Source organism: Bufo gargarizans, chromosome 6 (genome assembly GCF_014858855.1).
Source record: "Bufo gargarizans isolate SCDJY-AF-19 chromosome 6, ASM1485885v1, whole genome shotgun sequence".
NCBI classification, from domain to species: domain Eukaryota; kingdom Metazoa; phylum Chordata; class Amphibia; order Anura; family Bufonidae; genus Bufo; species Bufo gargarizans.
In genome coordinates this window covers 266,561,227-266,581,439 of record NC_058085.1, presented here as the reverse complement: position 1 = coordinate 266,581,439, position 20,213 = coordinate 266,561,227, and the positions used below count along the sequence as shown (strand labels likewise).

The following is a 20,213-nucleotide window of genomic DNA, read 5'->3' as shown; positions in this document are numbered from 1 at the left end:
TCCTAGAAATCACATCTGTTCTTGCAGGTTTACAAATGTGGCACAACTGGCAGGGAAGGTCATGAGCACAGCTTACAGGGGTATGGCACTTCTGAGCTGGTATAACGGGGCACACAATGGCCACGACTGGTGGGCGACACTGACCCTGAATGGCATTTCCTTAGTCACGTGTTCCTTAAGTCCCCCCACGTGGTCTCGATTCCCTACTCCCACCCTTTTCACAGACAGCTCCTCCTCCCAAGCGGCTGACACATGGGCGTGACTATTATAATAAACCGACCACTAGGGGTCGGCTATATGGGCGTGCCTGTGAGTAACCACCACCCTCAGCTTTAAAGCCACACCCTATTTGCCTCTTTTCGTTTAGTGGGCGGTGAATAGTAATCTTCGGCTGTCAGTGCGAAGCGTTTGTGGGCGCGGCCTCCAGATCTGTCTGACTCTGTAGACACCACGCCCCCTGCCGGCTGTGAGGAAGCTCCGCCTAGGTCACCGCCCCCAGCGCCGTCTGACAGTATCGGGAACGCGCAGTAGAGACAGACACCGACTGACCGGAGCTGGACGCAGGTACGGGGCGCAGGGCGCCAGGGCACGGCGGAGGCTGGGCTTTACCGCGGACAATTGGAGCGGCTTCCGGGAGAGCTAGTGGGAAGGGCGAGATTGCCAGGGTGGGCGCAGTGCCCGGCCGCCCGCCCGCGGTCTCTGCCGCACGTTATTAGAATATGTCTGACTGGTGGCGGCGGCCGGTTATACGGTGTACCGGGCGGGTGGTGCGCCTCCTGTCATAACGCATAGTGGTGTGAATATTGCTGTATAGATCAATGGTAAATCGCAGATCAGATCATTGGCTGCCGTAGATCCTGATCATATATCTAACGTTGTGTGTGTAACCACCTGTGCACAGTATCTATCATCCCTGGCGCTGTACTTTATGTATTGCACTGGAGGTGCCCCACACACCTGGATCATGTTATATACACACACCTGTCCTATAGGCAGTGCTGCGTTACCCAGAGAGGAGGGGTGACCCCAGTTGGTCTCAGTAGTGGTCACCATTGAGGTGGATGTCCTCCCCCGCCCCCAGTCCAGGAGGCAGGGTACATTACTCCCACCAGTTACCTGCTCCATTATTAGGGCAGGTGTCTTCTAGGGTCCTGGTATATTCCCCAGGGAAAGAGTCACTTCTGAACTTTACAATTCATAGAGTTTAATAACTATAAATGACATGTAAACATAGGTGCTGATTACATGGAAACATTAGAAAAGTGTCAGGGCACTGTGGGTGGGGGTTTTTGCCCGGCACATGGGGGTGTCCTATTTGGGTGTATGTAACCTATTTGTATCTGGGGCGGGAGGCTGTTACGTGGCTGCCGCCGGGTGGGTGTCCTGTGATGGTGTCACTGGTGGGTGTCGTGTCATTGTAAAGTCATCTTGAAGATTGGGCGGTTTGTGAAGTATTCGGGGGTGGACATGGAGTACATTTCATAGGTTACCTCTGCCTGTAATATCTGTATTACAGGACGGTATACCGACATCCGGGGAGTAGACGTATTTCTGCGCTCGCTGTCGGTCGTCCCATTGGAGTAAAGCTACACCCCAGCCTGAGGCGGCTGATAACGGGGAGCTGTAGCGTGCATTCGGCTGCACAGCAGTATACTGGTAGAATGGCTGCTACTGACCAGCGACAGGCAGGAGCAGATGGAGAGTTGGTCAGTAGTCGCCTCTCTGCCGCTTTATACTGTATTTCGAGGCGTTGCACTGTGAGCAGTTGCCTAATATACATAGATCTCTTTTATCATGGCATACTTTCAGAGGGGTACAGATTTCCTATAGTTGCACCCTTCACCCGCCTCTTCATGGGCGCTCTGATTACCACGCCACTTTCTGCTCATTATTGGCCAAGCGATGGATATATGGGGGTCATTTATCCAACTGGTGTAAAGTAGAACTGGCTTAGTTGCCCATAGCAACCAATCAGATTCCTCCTTTCCTTTTGGAAAGCTCCTTTGGAAAAGGAAAGGAGTAATCTGATTGGCTGCTATGGGCAACTAAGCCAGTTCTACTTTACACCAGTTTGATAAATGACCCTCATAGTGTTCTCATTTATGCATGGGTATACTGGGGAAATAGAGTGTGTGATGTCAGCGGGCATTGATTGGCGCAGTGGGTACCTGGGTTTCTGCAGTGATTCGGAGTCGGGCACCACCTGCAAGGCAGAACTTTGTGAGCGTCTATTTTTGGGGCGTTGAGGAAGGTGTTGCCTTCCTTGGGCAGGGCACTGAATGCTGTGCTTTGTACAGAGGTGGTTGCGTGCCAGGGACAGAACCTCCTCCCTTTTTTCTCTTCCTCCTTACCCCCACCCCCTCCCTTGCTGCCCCCCTCTTTACTTTCACCTTTTCCCTTGTTTCCTCTTTTGTCTCTGCGTCTTCCTTACCCTACCCTTCCTCCCTTCCCTCCTCCTTCCTTTAACCTCCAAAAGGGGAATCCGTGAAGCTGTGCTGCAAATACGCGCTGTCCCCCAGGGCTGCAGAGGGGGGTATGTAAGCTACAGACAGCAGCCCACGGAAACCACACAGGTGTCTATGGGGGCCGCAGGTACCAGCTTTCCATATAGGATTTATTACGCAGCAGCCCGTAAAAGGGCCTCGTAAAGTGGGCATTGAGTCTGATTTTGTACCCACTTGGTCAGGATCTATTCATCTCTGTGTTGGAGCCGAGATTCTGCCAAATTGGCCATCCTGTGCTATTTTTATTTTATTTATTTTTTCCCCGAAAATTTTCTGGAACCCAACAGAACCCATTCTAGTCTATCGAGCACTGTCTGCCGTCATGCTTGGGAGCAGATGTGAGACTGGTGCCTTACAGGGTATTACCGGTCAAAGTTCATCACAATCCCAGTACTAACTAATGGGACCTTGTTATCGGTGCTAGCGCTGCTATCTAGGACATGTCAGAAGATGACATCAGACGGCACATTGGTGGGACCCCTCCAGTGTCCAGTGCGCACGGCCGTGTCCATTTACAAATTGCAGATCTGCAAAACATGGATGCGATCCATGTATAAAAAAAATAATATTCTTGTCCGCAAAATGGTCAAGAAAAGGACAGGTTCTATTGTTTGTGGCCCGGCCACACAGGTGCGGACAGCACACAGATGACATCCACCTGCTGTCCGCAAAAAAATATGTGGATCGGATACAGACGAGTGCATGAAGCCATGGGTTGCTGTAATACTAAATAATGGGGTGCATTAATTTAGAGGTGCCATTGATTACCACGCATTGAAGTCAGTGGTGCCCCCAAAATATCAGTGTATCCAAGAGGTTTTGGTACATTATCAAATGCCTTGTGCACGTTCATTAACTCCTGCTGCTTGTCAGGGCATCCTGGGAGTTGTAGTTTTGTCCCAAGTTGTGGACCACCGACTATTTTGTTCAGTTCTTGCAAATGTTTGCACACCCTTGGTGAGGATTTGTATCCATATAAGGGTCCATTCACATATCCGCAACTGTTTTGTGGTCCGCAAATTGCGGATCCGCAAAACACAGACACTGGCCATGTGCGTTTCGCATTTTGTGGACCGCACATGGTCTGCACTATAATAGAAATGCCTTTTCTTGTCCGTGGCTGCGGACAAGAATAGGACCTGTTCTATTTTTTTGGCGGGGCCGTGGAACGGAAGTGCGGATGCCTGCAGCACACAGTGTGCTGTCGACATCTTTTGCGGCCCTATTGAAAATTAATAGGTCCCATTTTGCGGACGTGTGAATGGATCCTAATGGCTTACTTGCATTTTAGCATAATCATAAGGGCTTGTTCACGCGAACGAATGATTCCGCATCATTGATGCGGACCCATTCACTTTAATGGGTCCGCAAATCCAGAAATGCAGAACGGAAGCACGGAACGCTACAGAAGCACTACGGAGGCCTTCCATGGGGTTCCGTACCGTACTTTCATTCTGCAAAAAGATACAACTTGCTCTATCTTTTTGCTGAACGGAAGGATGCGGACCCATTCAAGTTGAATGGGTCCGGATCCGTCCCGGAGCCTGCACGAACGTTCTCCGTGCATTGGGGACCGCAAATTGCGGTGCCCAATGCACGGAACGGAACACATACGTTCGTGTGAACAAGCCCTAAGGCAGAGCAGGTGGTCACAAGAAATTAAAATGCTATCCCCACTTGTGTGTTTTGCATTATCCCCAATCCTTGTCTCGGCTAGAACTGGAAGCAGCCCTGGTATAGTGCTTTTCTGGGTATGGTGAGTGCTAGGTGCAGAACCCATAATGATTATATTCTGTGTCTTGGCATCTGTCAGCACTATGATTAGGAGTGTCCAGGAAGGACCTACTGCCCACCTGTCAGTGCTATTGGTTTGCAGTCTATGGCTCTCCACTGCTGTGAAGCTATAACCCCAGAATATTGAAGTATTATACCCTTCCCAATGTGGTGGTGACATCCCCACACCTTATCTGTGGGAGGTGAATGAGCCTGGGTGAAGAGGCATTTTTAGAATTCCACTGGATAATGCCTGACACACTTAGGCCTCCTTCACACCCGCGATACGGATAATGTCAGGGTCTGTTCAGGGAAAAATGGATGGTTTTGCACGCAAGTTCAATCACTTTTGTTTGTGACTGCGTTCAGTGTTTCAGTTTGTCAGTCGCGTTTTTCGTTTGCGTGACATATAACCCTCAACATCTCCTAGCAGCCATCAGTGAAAAACACATTGCATCTGGATACCTTCCGTTTTTCACGCAAGCCCCATTAATTTCTATAGGGCAAGTTCTTCATGAAAAATGCACAATATAGAACATGCTGCGATTCCCCCCCCCCCCCACCCGAACGCAGAGATGATCAGTGATAAACGACATACACAGAGCCATTGAAAAGAAAGGGTTAGTATTCAGTCTGGATGCTATGCGTTCGCTAAACGTATCACACCCGGACAGGAAAAAAATTATACATATGGCTTCCATTAACATATATGTTTTTTGTATACGTTAAACGGATGGCGAAACTGGGATGTGAACCCAGCCTAAGGGCTCATACACAAGACTGTATGTATTTTGCGGTCTGTAAAAAATACGAATGACGTCCATGTGCATTCCGTGTTTTACGGAACAGCTGGCCCCTAATAGAACAGTACTATCCTTGTCCGTAATGCAGACAAAGGACATACGGAGATGGAATGCAGACCGAGTAACTTCCGTTTTTATATATATATATATATATATATATATATTTATTTTATTTATTTTTTCACTTTTCATTTTGTAAATAAAGTGAAAAACAATTTTTCCAAATTTTGATCAAAATCACCAACTGGTCCAAATCCCCATCAACCATTTGTGTATACATGGTTATAATGGTTACAAACCTTTTGAGCAGAGGGTGTGGAGTAAGGTTGACCATGTTGTTTAGGCTACTCTCACACTGGCGTTTTGGCTTTCCGTTTGTGAGATCCATCATGCGCTCTCACAAGCGGTCCAAAATGGATCAGTTTTCCCTTTATGCATTCTGAATGGATAAGGATCCGCTCAGAATACATCAGTTTGCCTCCGTTCCGTCTATATTCCGCTTTTGAGGCGGACACCAAAACGCTGCTTGCAGTGTTTTGGTGTCCGTCTGACGAAACTGAGCCAAACGGATCCGCTCTGACACACAATGTAAGTCAATGGGGACGGATCCGTTTTCTATGACACAATCTGGCACAATAGAAAACGGATCCGTCCTCCATTGACTTTCATGACGGATCCGTCTTGGCTATGTTAGAGATAATACAAACGGATCCATTCTGAACGGATGCAGACGCTTGTATTATCTGAACGGATCCGTCTGTGCAGATCCATGACTGATCCGCACCAAACGTGAGTGTGAAAGCAGCCTTAGATAGTTGGCCATATATAGCTATATCTCCTGAATTCCCCCCAACCCCAGTACACACATGGTTGGACGGGCCAATTGTGCTTGTATTTTATTTTATTTTTTTCTAAAGGGAGAGTAGAGTAACACGCTGCCAGGCACCTGGTGGCAGGTCATCTCCCCCGAGGAAAACGAAGGTATCCGGCATGTTGAAATCCCACATTCCTGACCCTCTCTGACATCTGCTGTCGGGATAGTCAGGGCACCAGCATGTACATGGTCAGTCAGGTTTGGCTGACATTCATCTAATTTGTGCAGCCTCCAGGATCAGACTACACATGGGTTCTGTTTGTAGTCTGTAACCATGGAAACACGTAGGCCTGCACAGCAGCTGTAGACACGAAGTGGTAGAATGAAGACTACAGAGTTGCTTGCTTCTGTATTGGCTGTAGCTTATTAATGACATTCATTATGATGATTATTATTATTAGTATTCCTTCTGTATTATACTTGTGTGGCTTCTGCCCGCTCCTCTCTGGTCTCCATTTCCTAGTTTGCTCCGCTGTTAACCCCATCATACCCACCCTTCCTTGTTCCTCACTGCTTATCAGACTGGACCTGAGCAGAGCGTCTTATAAGGAGGGGGGCGAGCACGGGGTTTATTCTTAGAGTCAGAGGAAGGACTATTGCCATTTTATAGATCCGGAGAGCCTCGTACGAAGGATGATGGATTAAGTGAATTACGGTTTGTGTGCAAGAGGAAAGTGGGCCACCTACTCCGTGTGGGGCGGATATCTGGGGCACTTTGTTCTCTGATAGTTTCTGCGTTCCTGGAATTTTCTTGCTCTGATTCCCTGTTATTACACTATATTTGCTTAAAGGGGCAGTACACAGAGGCACGGCTTCCCTCCAGTAAAGGAGCACTCTATATCATAATGTCACAGTTTGGAGGGGTAACATGCCACTGAGGCCTGCGGATACCCTAATAACGCTGTTGGGTTGGTGCCGTTATGCTGAACAGCCCACCATAGTGCCAGTATGGGACTGGAATATAATTTGCCATATATTCCTCATGTCTTGTGAGCCTTCTCAGACACAGACCTGTAAGGGATAGCTTTTCTTCTGGCAGAGTGAACTTAAAGGGATATTCCTTTTTCAAACCTTTAAGATCTCCTTAAAAACAATGTGATATCTGACCGCTGATGGACGTATTGGTCGTCGCGTACCTTTCGTAGGGACGGAAATAACAAGGGGCTGTGCTTTCTCTCTGCTTCCACAATTAAAGGGACGCTGACCCTCCGACCTATGTTTTCTGTGGAGTTGAATGCAGCCTATTCCTCTGTCTTATCAGCCATATCAGGCTGGACACAGTTTAGTGTTCCTCAGTGATAGGAAGTGTGGAAACCTCCCTGCCCCCCATGATCACTACTTCGTGTCACATATCTCCAATGCTGAGAACCTCCAGAGACATTTACCGCCTTATATGTCACTATTAGCCGCAACCTCTTACGACGCCCCTGTGCTATGGCATGCTGCTGAGTTTAAGGTTACTGGCCCTTTAAAAGGATCATTAAAATGCATGGCATCTGCTTTCTACCTAAATGACCAGCTGCATCTAATTCTGCCAATCCTCCCATGTAGTAGGTGGTGGGGGGAGGTCGGCCGATGAGTAAAAACGTACTATGTGGGAGGATGGAGCCTCTACTCCTGTATCGGTGGGGTACATGTTTGATTCTCTACCGAGGAGATATTGTGGCGTACTCCTAAAGCGTAAATATGGCGGCAGTTATCTGCCAGATGTGGCCCATGTGTGAGATCTTCTCTCTGATCAGATGGTCCTTCTGATGATGTCACATATTAATATTTCTTCATCATTTCCAGGGATTTTCAGACCTCCCTCCCCCGGTGTTTGGGACATGATGCCAGCAGCCTCTCTGTCATTTTATCACTGTCAAGATTGCTAAGGAACCCTGAGATTATCTCTACTCTCGGTGAGTCCTTTGGGGGGGTGGGGGAGGGGGTACGTGTGGATTTATCATCCTCTCTGTCTCTGGCACCTAAAAATGTCGGAAAGTGTAGCTGCTTACAAAATGTTACCTCTTTTGGGGTGTTTTAGCGAAAACCAAATCCAGCACGCGATTCTGGCAGCGCTGCAGCGGGAGAAAAGTAATCCAAAAATTGTAGTACAAGAAGTCCCAGCAGTCGCTTGTATGCTCGAAGGTTTAGTTTAATGCATAGAAATTAGCCGGCATAGCCTGGTGGCCCATCACATCTATTATGATCTACACCAGCTGATCTCCGCTTTGGCGCAAGGTCCTGCACAGAGGCATGCGCATCTAAGGCTAGGTCTACACGACGACATTTGTCGCGCGACAGATAGGGCGCAACAGTTGTCGCGCGACATTTTGTTGCACTAATGTCGCGCAACAATTTTTATAATGGCAGTCTATTGTGTCGCACTGCAACATGCGACATGTTGCGACTGCGACGCGACAGTCGCAGAAAAATCCATCTTGAATGGATTTTCTGCGACTGTCACGTCGCAGTCGCAGCATGTCGCATGTTGCAGTGCGACACCATAGACTGCCATTATAAAAATTGTCGCGCGACATTGGTGCAACAAAATGTTGCGCGACAAATGTCGTCGTGTAGACCTAGCCTTATGCAAGGGGGGGGGGGGGGGGGGGGAGTGATTAGGACCAGCGTGTAAAACGTCGTTCTTGATAAATCCTCTTCTTGGTGGTCTGTGGCAGTGGTCTGCAACCCGTGGCCACTCAAGTGTTGTAAAACTGCAGTTCCTTGATAGCCTGCATGTTCTGCTGTAGTTCTGCATCACCCGGAGAGCCGCAGGCGCCTCTTCTGACATGTCTGTTTTAGGAACTACTTGCATTGCCCAAGTAATAACCGTTCTGGAGCATCTATTCCTATGACTCGGGGCTGTGCCATTCCTGTATTATTCCTGCTAGAAGTTTACAAATAAATTGGCAGCAGTCTGCAGTAAAGGTACTGCTGGGTGTTACTGATAGATGGTGTGTCTGAATCTGTCCAATCGGTGCTACTGGTGTGAGACTGTGCAGAGGCACACCCACAGCTGGGTAACACCCATCTGTACCTTTACTGCAGGCTGCTGAAAATTCATTCATAAACTTCTGGTAGAAAAACAGGGGAATAGCACAACATAGTCATAAGAATAGATGCTCCAGAATCGTTATTACATGCGGGATGCAAGTAGTTACTACATCAGCCATGTTAGAGGTGACAGGTCCTGTTTAACCCCTGGCATTATAAACTATTTAAATTTTTATTTTTTTTCCCTCCCCACCTTCCAAGAGTCGTTACTCATTTATTTCTCAATTCATCTAGCCGTATGAGAACTTGTTTTTTGCTGGACAAGTTGTACTTTCTAACCACTTAATATTCCAAATGATGTATCGGGAAGCTGAAAAGAAAATGATTAATTGTCAATTGGTTGAATTAGAAAAAAAAAAAAAAAACACCGTTGTGCCATTGTGTTTCGGGTTTCATTTTTATTGCGTTCACTATGCAGTAAAAATGACACATTACCTTTTTGCTCCCCCCCCCCCTTTATGGCGTTCACCGTACAGGATAAAGACTTGTATGTTAACCTCCCAAGGGGACTTGAGCGTGTGATTTAACAGGGTTATCCAACATCATACAACAGCCCCCCATGTGCCGGGCTCCTCCGTGGGAATATATTTACTCTGCTCCCCGCTCCCTGCGCCGCTCCTGGTCTCCGCACCACCGCTGCTGCTTCTCCCTGTACACGGATGAAAACATTCGGTGTCGGGGGAGGAGCAGCCAATGGCAGACGGGGACGGGCCTCCCTAGCATTGCGGGTGACGCTAGTGAGGCTCGTCCCCATACCCACCTGCCATTGGCTGCTCCCCCCGACAACAGATGTTTTCTTCTGTGTATGGGAGAAACGGCAGCGGTGGTGCGGGGACGCGGAGCGGGGTAAGTCTATTCCCTCTGAGGGGCCCGGCATATTGGGGGCTGTTGTATGATGTCGGATAACCCCCTTTAAGTTGATTATACTACAAGCTGCAAAATGTACCATAGCTGTCTGACAGTATTCTATTCCTATTAAAGGGGTTGCCCAGTCCCAACAAAGATTGTAACCAGGGCCAACAGAGTGTCTAAAGGAAAGAGAGAGAGAAGAAGCCTCATCTGTTCACCAGTGCTAAGGGTCTCCTCCCTGTTGGATTGCGACATCCTGCCCATCGTGTGCACTGCTCCAGCCATTCACTGGCCTCAGTGGTCACATGCCACATCTGGACTGGAAGTGTGACGTCCTGCCTGTCGCCATGTGCACTGCTGCAGCCATTCACTGCAGGTGCCACTTGGGGACAAGTCACAGCTGAGGCAGGCTTAATGGGAACTTTACAATGGCAGGCCTCGGAGCCTTCAGAAGGATTCCGGCTGCCATAGTAACTGGCTCCTGCAGTCTCGTTGCAGGGGACCATTTGGTTTTTGGAGGGAGCACCCTCCCTTTTAATTGACTACTGAAATGCTTCTGTCGCAATTGACATGCAAGCAGATGTCTGCTTAGCTCCTGAGTAGAGATGAGCGAAGTTTAAAAAAATTTGATTTGGCAATTCGCCGAAGTTAGCCAAGAAATTTGATTTGTTACGAATTGCTATAAATCGGCTATACCCAGGCCACTTTGCCTTATGCCCAACCTGTGGCCCTCCAGCTGTTGCAAAACTACAACTCCCAGCATGCCCAGACAGCCTACAGTTATCAGCCTACAGGAGGGCATGATGGGAGTTGTTTTACAACAGCTGGAGGGCCGCAGGTTGAGCATAGCTGCCTAAGGGTATGGCCACATGGAGCAGCCGTGCTGTAGGTGGTTTTGCGGCCATGCTGTGGTGAAGAACCGCATGGCCAATTCACCCGCCTCTGCCTTTCATTTAATAATGAAGAACACACTGTTATAGTACTTCTTCCTTGTTAATGGCCACGTGGCACCTTTAAACAGGGGCTGTTGCTGGTATGGGGTATGGCGGGTTAGGTGGGGGCACAATATGCATATTATTGCTGTTTTTGCCTGCAATCTCCTGCATGTTATTTGACAGTAAACACAGAATATTAATCAGCTCTGGCATACCCACTTCTCCAACCCCAGCGCTCTACTGCCCTACAGGTTGAAGCTCTTCTTCTGCCATCTGCTTTTCTTCCTTTTCCACATCAACTAATATCAATGAGAATTTTTTATCAGGAACATCCAGATCCTCCTCTCTCTGCATCTTGCTGACTTTTCTAGGACATGGAGACTATGCTTAGCTCATCTGCACAGGATGAGGGTTTTATAGGGCTGTGCCATCACAGGGATGACTATCTGAGGATTGACTGGCTGCACGGTATTATGGGTGATCTCGTTTTCCCCAGCTTCTTACTTTGCAACACGTGCAGCCACCATTTTAGGAAAAACGGATTAGTTACCACGTAGTGATAGAAATTCTGAATTGTTGCGAATCTAAGTTTTCCTAAACTTCGGACCGAATTCCGCTTTGAATGCTTCGCCAAACACTGCTCCTGAGCCATGTTTTAAAGACTCAACATCCGCAAAGTTGTTAGAGACACTAAACCTAAAGTCTGTGAAGCACTGGAGATATGAGACACAGATAAGTGGGCCTGGGTGGATTCCTGTTTATCCCCTACAGTGCCTGATAATTGGGGACAATAGACTGTATTGATGCCAAACTGTTGAAAACAAGACATGGTTCGCTCTTCCACATGTCATGCATTGATCTATCGCTGCCAAGCTAATTAATATACATGAACACAAGGCACTTTCTATACCTTTTGATCAGAATGCATAGCCCCACTCACCTGCAGACAGCGAGACCTAGTGGCCCAACAGCTACCCTGCTTTCAGGCTAAGCCCCCTTGGCACCAGGCCACATTAGCACATAGCAACAACTGCCACCATGCATCTTCCTATGTGGTCTCAGAAACCAGACTGAGACCAGGTAGATGTAGATTGTATTGAATTGAGAGGTGTTTTATGTAGGTATTGTTCATTATATCACGGTACTTACAAAGACTCCTGTAATGTCATGAGGTTCACCAAGAAATTACATAAACCAGAAGATGTCTCGCCAGTACCAGTGTTTGCATCTTGGCGCTCTTATGCCAGCAGAGAAACACAATGTATAGACTGACTCTAGCTATCTCGCCTAGTGCAAGTATCAGTTATACCATCAGTGCAAAGTTTTTCCACTGAAAAGCCCTGGTGCTGGTTGTGGGCTTGGTGACAACTCCATCTGTAGGATCATACCGCACTTTGTAGGAGGTGTGGAAACCACAGTTACTCATCTTGTGAATGACACCTGGACTGGTGACCAACGTGTTCTGCACACCACTAACGCTTGTGACCTCACAAGCAGCCGGTGGGTGTCTGGCAGGGGTTTTATAAATGGAAGGGGGGACGACTCAACATCGCCTTTACCAAGGTGGGCACTTGCCACCATGCCATGTCTGTGTATATCATTACACTAGACATCTACAATGTATTTGGCCCTGGGCTTCATTACTATTTTAGCTGTGAAATGCCTGGCACATGTGAACAAACTACCATCTCCCATGAGATGGCTCCTGTTGCTGAGACCCTTTTCCCCCAACATCCCGTTCTCGTGGTCACTGACTTGACATGATTAGGGAACACTCCTCGTCCTCTGTTATCTATATGTAAATTATCCTGAAACGGACATCCCCCCCCCCCCCCCCTTTAGCTATTTAAGGACGACTTTGACTCCATATTTGAGGGTGATTTCAATCTGTCAGCCTCTTCAGTCTCTTTTATCCTTTCCTTCTGTTTTCTTGGACTCGCTTCTCTCTGGTCTGGGATTGACACTAATCTGTAGGATTATTTAGACCAGGATTTCACCGCCCAAAGAAAACCCCAATAGGGTGTGGGAAGGGGGTAGTGGCATGGGGGAGGTGGAGTCACCCCTTTGATGTTCTCTAATGTGGAATGTCCTCAGATGTTGGATCCAGCCTATTCAGCTTTTTGATCTTCAAGGGGAAAGATCTCTACTTTTACACCGGAAATATCATCCCCCTGCCCTCTTTGCAGAACACCTTACCTTTTGTAATATGTTGTGTCTTTAACCTGTGACTGTCCAATACTTGATAGAGCATGCTTAGACTTGTAGTGCACTTATAAGCTACTGAGGAAAAAAAAAGACTGTTAGACTAAAATGCTGACAAAAAATGTATTTCTTTCTCTCCTTTAACAGTTTTGTGGGGGCAGTAAACCAAAGACGTCCACAAATGAATAACCGTAAAGAGGATATGGAGATCCCGTCCCACTACAGGCAGCTTCTGAACGAGCTGAATGAGCAGCGGCAACATGGAATCCTCTGCGACGCCTGCATCGTAGTAGAGGGGAAAATCTTCAAGGCGCACAAGAATGTCCTCCTGGGAAGCAGCCGGTACTTTAAGACCCTCTACTGTCAGGTACAGAAGTCGTCCGAACAGACTACAGTCACCCAACTGGATATTGTCACAGCCCAAGGATTCAAGGCCATCATAGACTTCATGTATTCAGCTCACTTGGCGCTGACCAGTAAGAATGTCATTGAGGTGATGTCTGCGGCCAGTTACCTCCAGATGACGGACATTGTCCAGGCTTGCCACAGCTTTATCAAGGCTGCCTTGGACATAAGCATCAAATCCGAGACCTCTGATGAACTTGTAGACTATGACATGGGCGCCCCTTCCAGTAGCGCTGAGGCTCTGCTTTCCGCCGTGGTGGCTGGGCGTAGTATCTCACCATGGCTGGCTAGAAGGACAAGTCCAGCCAACTCTTCGGGAGACTCTGCTATTGCTAGCTGTCATGAAGGTGGCAGCAGTTATGGCAAGGAGGACGCCGAACAGAAAGTGGACAGTCAGGATGAGGTGTCTTCTGTATGGCCGGGAGATGTGTGCTATGGACCAATGCGGATCAAGGAGGAGCAGGTCTCCCCATCTCATTTTATAGGAGCCAACAAAGGAGATCCAGAAAACATATATATAGACCAAGGGGATGGCTGGCAGCACTCGGGTCGCAGGAAGAACCGCAAGAATAAAGAGACTGTTAGACACATTACACAGCAAATGGTGGAGAACTGCAGAACTGGGTCCCCAGAGCCGTCCTTCATCTCCAGCTCGCAGTGGCAGTACAGCAACCAGGACAATTCCAGTAAGTTCTCCTTAGTCCATATGATCGTCTTTTGCCTATATAGCCAGTCTGATTTGTCTGCTTGTTGCTACTGTATTCTGTGTTGCTTGACTTGTCAAACAGTTTTAATTTCTCTCACTGGGAAAGCTGAGTGATGCGCAACATGACTGCCATTACAGCTCCCACGGAGGTTGCCACCAAGATTAGTAATCAATGTTTGATGAGGGCCCAAGTCAATGGGACAGGCTGCAGTACCAGGAATGGCCGTCTGAGCCACTGTGAAAACAGGTGCTGATCAGTGGGTTTTCAGGTCAGACCCCACCATGCAAACATTTAGGGATAGGCCGTCGATATCTCAGAGCCCCCTTTAATTGTTGTGCGATAAAAGGTTCTTTAACGTTGTAATATAATTTGTTTTCTCTTCTTCGCCATTTTCAAGATTTCTGGTTTCTTTCAGTGGATGGAAGCCTAAGGCTTAGTATTTTTTGACGGCCGTTTTCACAACCATTTTATCTATGGGGCTAATTCACATGGCTGTCTTTGACAGCCACTGAATAGCGGCTGTCAAAAAATAGTACATGTCCTATTTTTGGCTGTTTTCACCGGCAGATGGACCCTATTGAAATCAATGGGACGTTTTTAACAGCCACTTAAACAGGAGTGCATTCCTCTAATGGCCGTTAAAAACGGGCACACTAGAACAATATGGCCTGTTGGAGGTTAAAAAATAAATAAAAAAATAAATAAAAATACTCCCCACTTGCACGCACAAAGGCAGTCGCTCTTTTCTTGATTGAAAAGGACCTGCGGTGACATCATCGGCAGGTTCTTTTAAATCGGGAGAGGAGCGACTGCCTCTGCATTTCCAAGTGGATGAGGGGAGTATTTTTATTTTTAGAAAAAAAGAAACATTACAGCTGTGGGACACTATGGGGGACATTATTAATGCAGGAGTTACTATGGGGAACATTATTACAAATGAGGCCCACTATGGGGGACGCTATTATTGCTGGGGCCACTATAGGGGACATTATTACTGCTGGGGGTCATAATGTAAATGGAGGCTGAAGGCATCTGTGTTGGTCCCATGTTCATATGTGCCCGCATTGCTGAGAAAAGTGATGTTTTAATATATGCAAATGAGCATCTAGGAGCAGCGGGGGCATTACCATTACACCTAGAGGCTCTGCTCTCTCTACAACTGCTGCGCCCTCTCCACCTTGATTGAACGGCCAGGCTGGGAGAACATCATAATCCCTGGCCCTGTGAATCAAAGTGCAGAGGGTGTGGTAGTTGCAGAGAGAGCAGAGCCTCTAGGTGTAACGGCAACACCCCCGTTGCTCCTAGAGGCTAATTTGCATATTTGTAAACCTCATTTTTCTCAGCAATGTGGGCACATGTGAACATTGGACCAACACAGATGTCTTTATCTGCCAAGTGCCCATGTAACAGGTCAGCCAGTGTCATAGGTACAAATCTGCTGACAGATGCCCTTTAAGGCGAATGTTATCAGAATTAATTAGCGTTGACTGATTAGCGCTCTCCTTATCTGTCCTATTGCGCTGTGGGAGCGTCTGACCACATTCGCTCACACCATGGCTGGTATATTTCCCATTGTTGCCTAGTTATCCGGGTACGTCGTCTTTGCCAGGCAGCCGCTCATTAGTAACTGTTACTAAGTATTTCTGGACTCCGTCAGTATCCGCTTGTGGACAGCGTTCAGCCCCGGGTCACAGCGACCTTACATCTCTCGGCCTGGTGGTTTCCATGGAGATCCAGAAGCCTCGGCCGGTGTGTTCGGCTTCTGATGTTACAAGATGTATCCGCCGGGCTAGTTTGTAAAGTTCCTCTTTGGGATCTCATTAGGATAATGCACTGAAATCCCTGGATTATGCTGCTAACCAGGGCTGAGGACGGGCAGAGACGCTGAAAGATTGGGTGCCCTCTACGCCCGCCACACATCGCCCGACCTCCCTCACTCTCATTATACCAAACAAAGAAGAGTAAATGAGACATATGTGTCTGGAGACTGATCCGTCCCCAATTACTGCCAGTCAAGGCGCTCGGCTCCAGTCCCTAATCCCTTTACATATGTGCCTCTCGGTCCAGGCTTATCAGTGATCTTCTGGTGATTGGCGTGCTGCCCTAACAAGTCTGGTCTCACCCCACCAGACTGGAGAAGGTCATTTACTCCTACACCTTGGGTGGGCAAGAGCGGCCAGCAACCAGGATCGACCACTAGAGACTATGCTTGGGAGATGCTTTCCTGGTTCCTGACCCTTAAAGTTGGACAGTCTCTTTCGTATTGCAGAGACCCCTCTGGTGACGAGCTGAGGGCAATTGTTTCCCATCCCCCTCTCCTTTATTGCTGGCGGAGACTTTAGGTACTTTCACACTTGCGTTAAAGATTTCCATCACAGGGGCTCAATACCGGAAAAAAACGCTTCTGTTTTTATCCTAATGCATTCTGAATGGAAAGCATTATGTTCAGTATGCATCAGGATGTCTTCAGTTCAGTATTTTCTCCGGGCAAAATTCCGGATCCGGCATTAATTTCCATTGAAATGTATTAATGCCGAATCAGTTGCCAAGTGTTCCATAAAACTGGATCCGGTTTCCCGGTCTGCGCATGCGCAAACCTTTAAAAATGCGCAAAAATAAATACCGGATCGTTTTTTTCCGGATGACACCGGAGAGACTGATCCGGTGTTTCAATGCAATTCGCATCCGGATCAGGAAACAAATGTTATCCGTTTGCATATGGATTTCCGTATCTGCCTGCCGGAATCCAACAACGCAAGTTACTGTGGATAGGTTGGATCAGGTTTTGCAGCTTAGTCGCATTGAGGTGAATTGGGCTGAGTTGCAGTACCACACAAATCCTATGGACAGGGGTGGTGCTGTTTCTTATGGAAAGCAGCCATTTGTTCCTAATCCTGTACAACCCCTTTAAGCATTGCACGGTTCCCTGAGAAGACCATAGGCAGCCACTGCTTTAACAGGGTGTTTGCTAATAGAGGACATTCGATTTTTTTTTATTTTATTTTTTTATTGAACTGCCCATTAATTCTTAAATGGTGGAAGTGACCACCCCAAATCATTTCACTACACTGCTCTAGAAGAGCAAGAGCATATGTACTATAGAGGTAGCTGCCATAGGGTTCAGGGAGGGATTGTGCTGGTGTCAAGCAGAGGCTGAAAAGGGCCTAGTTTTTATTTTTACTTGGCCCTGTTGGGGGGCATTCACACGACCATATTTTCAGTCCACTTCCGATCTGCATTTTTTGCGTATTCATTTCAATAGGGCCACATAAGTTGCAGACAGCACACCGTGTACGCTCCTTGTCCATATGTTCGTTCCACACCCCCAAAAAAAAAAAGATAGAACATGTCCTGCACTTGTCTGTTTTGCAGAGAAAAATGGGCAGAACTCATACTGCCGGTATCTGTGTTTTTCAGACATGTAATTTGCGAACCGCAAAACTGATACGGTTGTGTGAATGCCCCTCTAAGCGTGTTTATTTCTATGCACTGGGGGGAGATTTATCAAGGTGGACATTTTTAAAGTCTGTTTTGCCAAGGGGTTATGCGCCGCGAGCGATCTTTTCTACAGAACCCCCCCCCCCACCCCCACCCCCACCCCCAGTGTGGCTGGACCTGAAATGGGAATGCTTACCAATGACTTACCATGCGTCATGTCACAGGTGGGATTGCACCATTACAGAAACCAAGTCAGTCCTCTAGAATTTCATCTGTGTTCCTCTTTCAAAATAGTCACTCATACATATTCATACATTATTCATCATCCCCATCTGACCCCGTGGACTACGTAATTGAGCTGAGAAATAGTAAACGTGATTGGTCAGAATCCTTACTGAGCATGCCCACAAATTCCACCCCATAGACTTGCCTAGAAACAGGAACAAACTGCAGACTTGTTTATTCCCTTAAACATGGCGCCCAAAAAGTAAGTGAAGTCAAGGGATTATATTCTAGACTGCCTTCCCTATCAATTATAATAATGATTTATACCACAGGGAGACGGGGGCTTCTGTACCTTTAACAAGGAAGGATACAGTTTCTCTCGGGACTTTAGACCCTTTTTAGAAAATCATTAAAAAGTCATCGAGTTGGAGGCTGAGCCTATTAAATCTAGTTAGATTAGAGGAACTGTCTGGCCTAAGGCTTTTTACGTTTCACTACCTCCAGCAAATCCTCCCGGCAACTGGTTTGTGAGCAATTATCCGGTGTGTGGGAGGTGGGAGCTGATGTGACTCGTCCAGTGGTGTTGGGGTGGAGTTTGTTTGTTTTTCTTGGTTTCTAGTAATTACTTTGTATGTTTTGAGACGTTGTTGGCTCCGCTTCCCTCCTTAAAGTTCAGGGCTGTTCATAGAGGCCCCCATAGAAGAAAGTATAATGAGGGCCCATGGCATACAGCAACTGTTTAGCTGAGCACAATTGGTGTTTTAAATGGAGAGGGGGGGGGGGAGGGGGTGTTGGCAGTGGGGTGAGACTTTGCTGTACTGGACAGTCTCATATAAATATATGGAGCAGTGGTCACAGAGGTGTACCTTTTTGGGTCAGTTGTGGCCCCCAGCAGTCAGACCCCCAATGACACAACCCCTTTTAATCAGTTGGTCAAATAATCAGTTATCCCCAGGGGCTTCATGGACTTGTAGCCCACCTCAGTCCACCATGGACATGTATCCTAATACTGGTGCCAGGGCGGAAGCTGCACAGAATTGTAATGTGAGGCGCTGACCTTCTGCAGTACCATCTCCAGCGTGTCCTTATTACAGAGCCAAGTGACCCATCGCCTACTGGTCAGAGAGGCAGGAACCCTGGCACCACAGCGGTCTGCAAGGTTGTAGGTGACCCATGCATGGCGATTGTGTATGAGACAGCGGTTCCCTGCCCGTGACAGCCAGGCCCCTCCAATATGACTGTTATTGTGGATTCAGAGACTGTCATGGGGAGCTCTGTCGCCTTACTATGACGTAGTATGTTAACCCCTGTAATGCTGTGTGCACCCTGGAGATAAGTGGCGCCAGTAGCCTCTGAAAGAATCTTATCTCCACGTCCTATTGATGGGCGCGCTCAGTTGGTGCACAGTCATTTTCACAGGCAGCGCCAGAGGTGCGTCACCAGCTGCAGAAGGGATACGCTACAGTTTTTGCTCCCAATCTGAGGTATCTGTTACAAATGGCCAATGCGTTTCAGGATCAAGCCATCTTCTATCTCGGCGGTGCCGTGGACCCACCTCCTGCAGCACTCTGAGGCAGATGTAGGAAATTTGAGGGTTTAGTTCTGTTTTCCTATCCCCACCCTACATTCCTATTTCCCCAGGCTCCAGAACTGCCCCCCCCCCCCAATCTCTCTCCTCACCCCCCTCCCTCGTTTCCCTATGGTAACAGCAGTTTCTGCTTCAGCTGCTTTAACCCTTCCATGTCCCTCTTGCCACACACCTGTCATATTCCAGCTGCAGAGCAATACCCCCATACTGAATTGTGAGCTCCTCGGTCAGCAGTGCATCAGATCTGCATGTAAAATACCATTATTAGCACAAGGACATATCATCCTAATATGACATACGAAAGCGTGGTCCAGTATAAGGGCTCAGGCCCATGGGCATAAGAGTTTCGCGGTCCACGAATCATGGATCCAGGCCTTGTGCATGCTGCCATTTTCTTTTTCACTTCCATAGAAATGTCCGATCCTTTTCCGCAAAACGGAGAAGAGTAGGACATGTTCTATCTTTTCTTTGGGGTCGCGGATCAGACGTGCACTGTGTGAAGTTAATGGGTCCACATCCAGTCTGACTGTGAAGCGCCATAAATACAGTACCTTAGTTGCTACAGCAGTAGTTGCACGCCATAGATCTGTGGTCGCTTTCCAACTGTTGCAAAACTGACACTCTAAAAAAAAAAAAATTGGCATGCTGGGAGTTGTAGTTTTACACCAGCTTTGGAACCACTGCTGGAGGTTGCAATTAACCACAATGATTATACAACTCATGGTTGTGCAACATGCGTAATTTTTAGATTGCAGACCCAAGGGGTAAGCGGGTGTGCCAGAGCAAAGGAGAGGCATTGTACGGGTCTGCTGTGAAGATGGTGTCTGACACAACCCGGACCACAGACTGAGCCAGCTCCAATCTTCCACCT

At 47.7% G+C, this 20,213-nt stretch overlaps 1 protein-coding gene across 4 annotated transcripts in view; it reads left to right on the top strand.

Annotated features, from left to right (window-relative positions):
• The first annotated feature begins 478 nt into the window (after positions 1–478).
• ZBTB46 (zinc finger and BTB domain containing 46) overlaps positions 479–20,213 on the top strand; it is a 37,761-nt gene continuing 18,026 nt past the window's right edge. For 2 of the 4 annotated variants that reach the window (XM_044297551.1, XM_044297548.1), the window contains exons 1-3: positions 479–564; positions 7,746–7,855; positions 13,127–14,070. In XM_044297551.1, coding sequence (XP_044153486.1) covers positions 13,161–14,070 — 910 coding nt within the window. In that variant the 5' untranslated portion in view covers positions 479–564; positions 7,746–7,855; positions 13,127–13,160. Of the gene's footprint in view, positions 565–2,448; positions 2,593–7,745; positions 7,856–13,126; positions 14,071–20,213 lie in introns of those variants that run through there. The other 2 variants (XM_044297549.1, XM_044297550.1) reach the window with 2 other exon arrangements.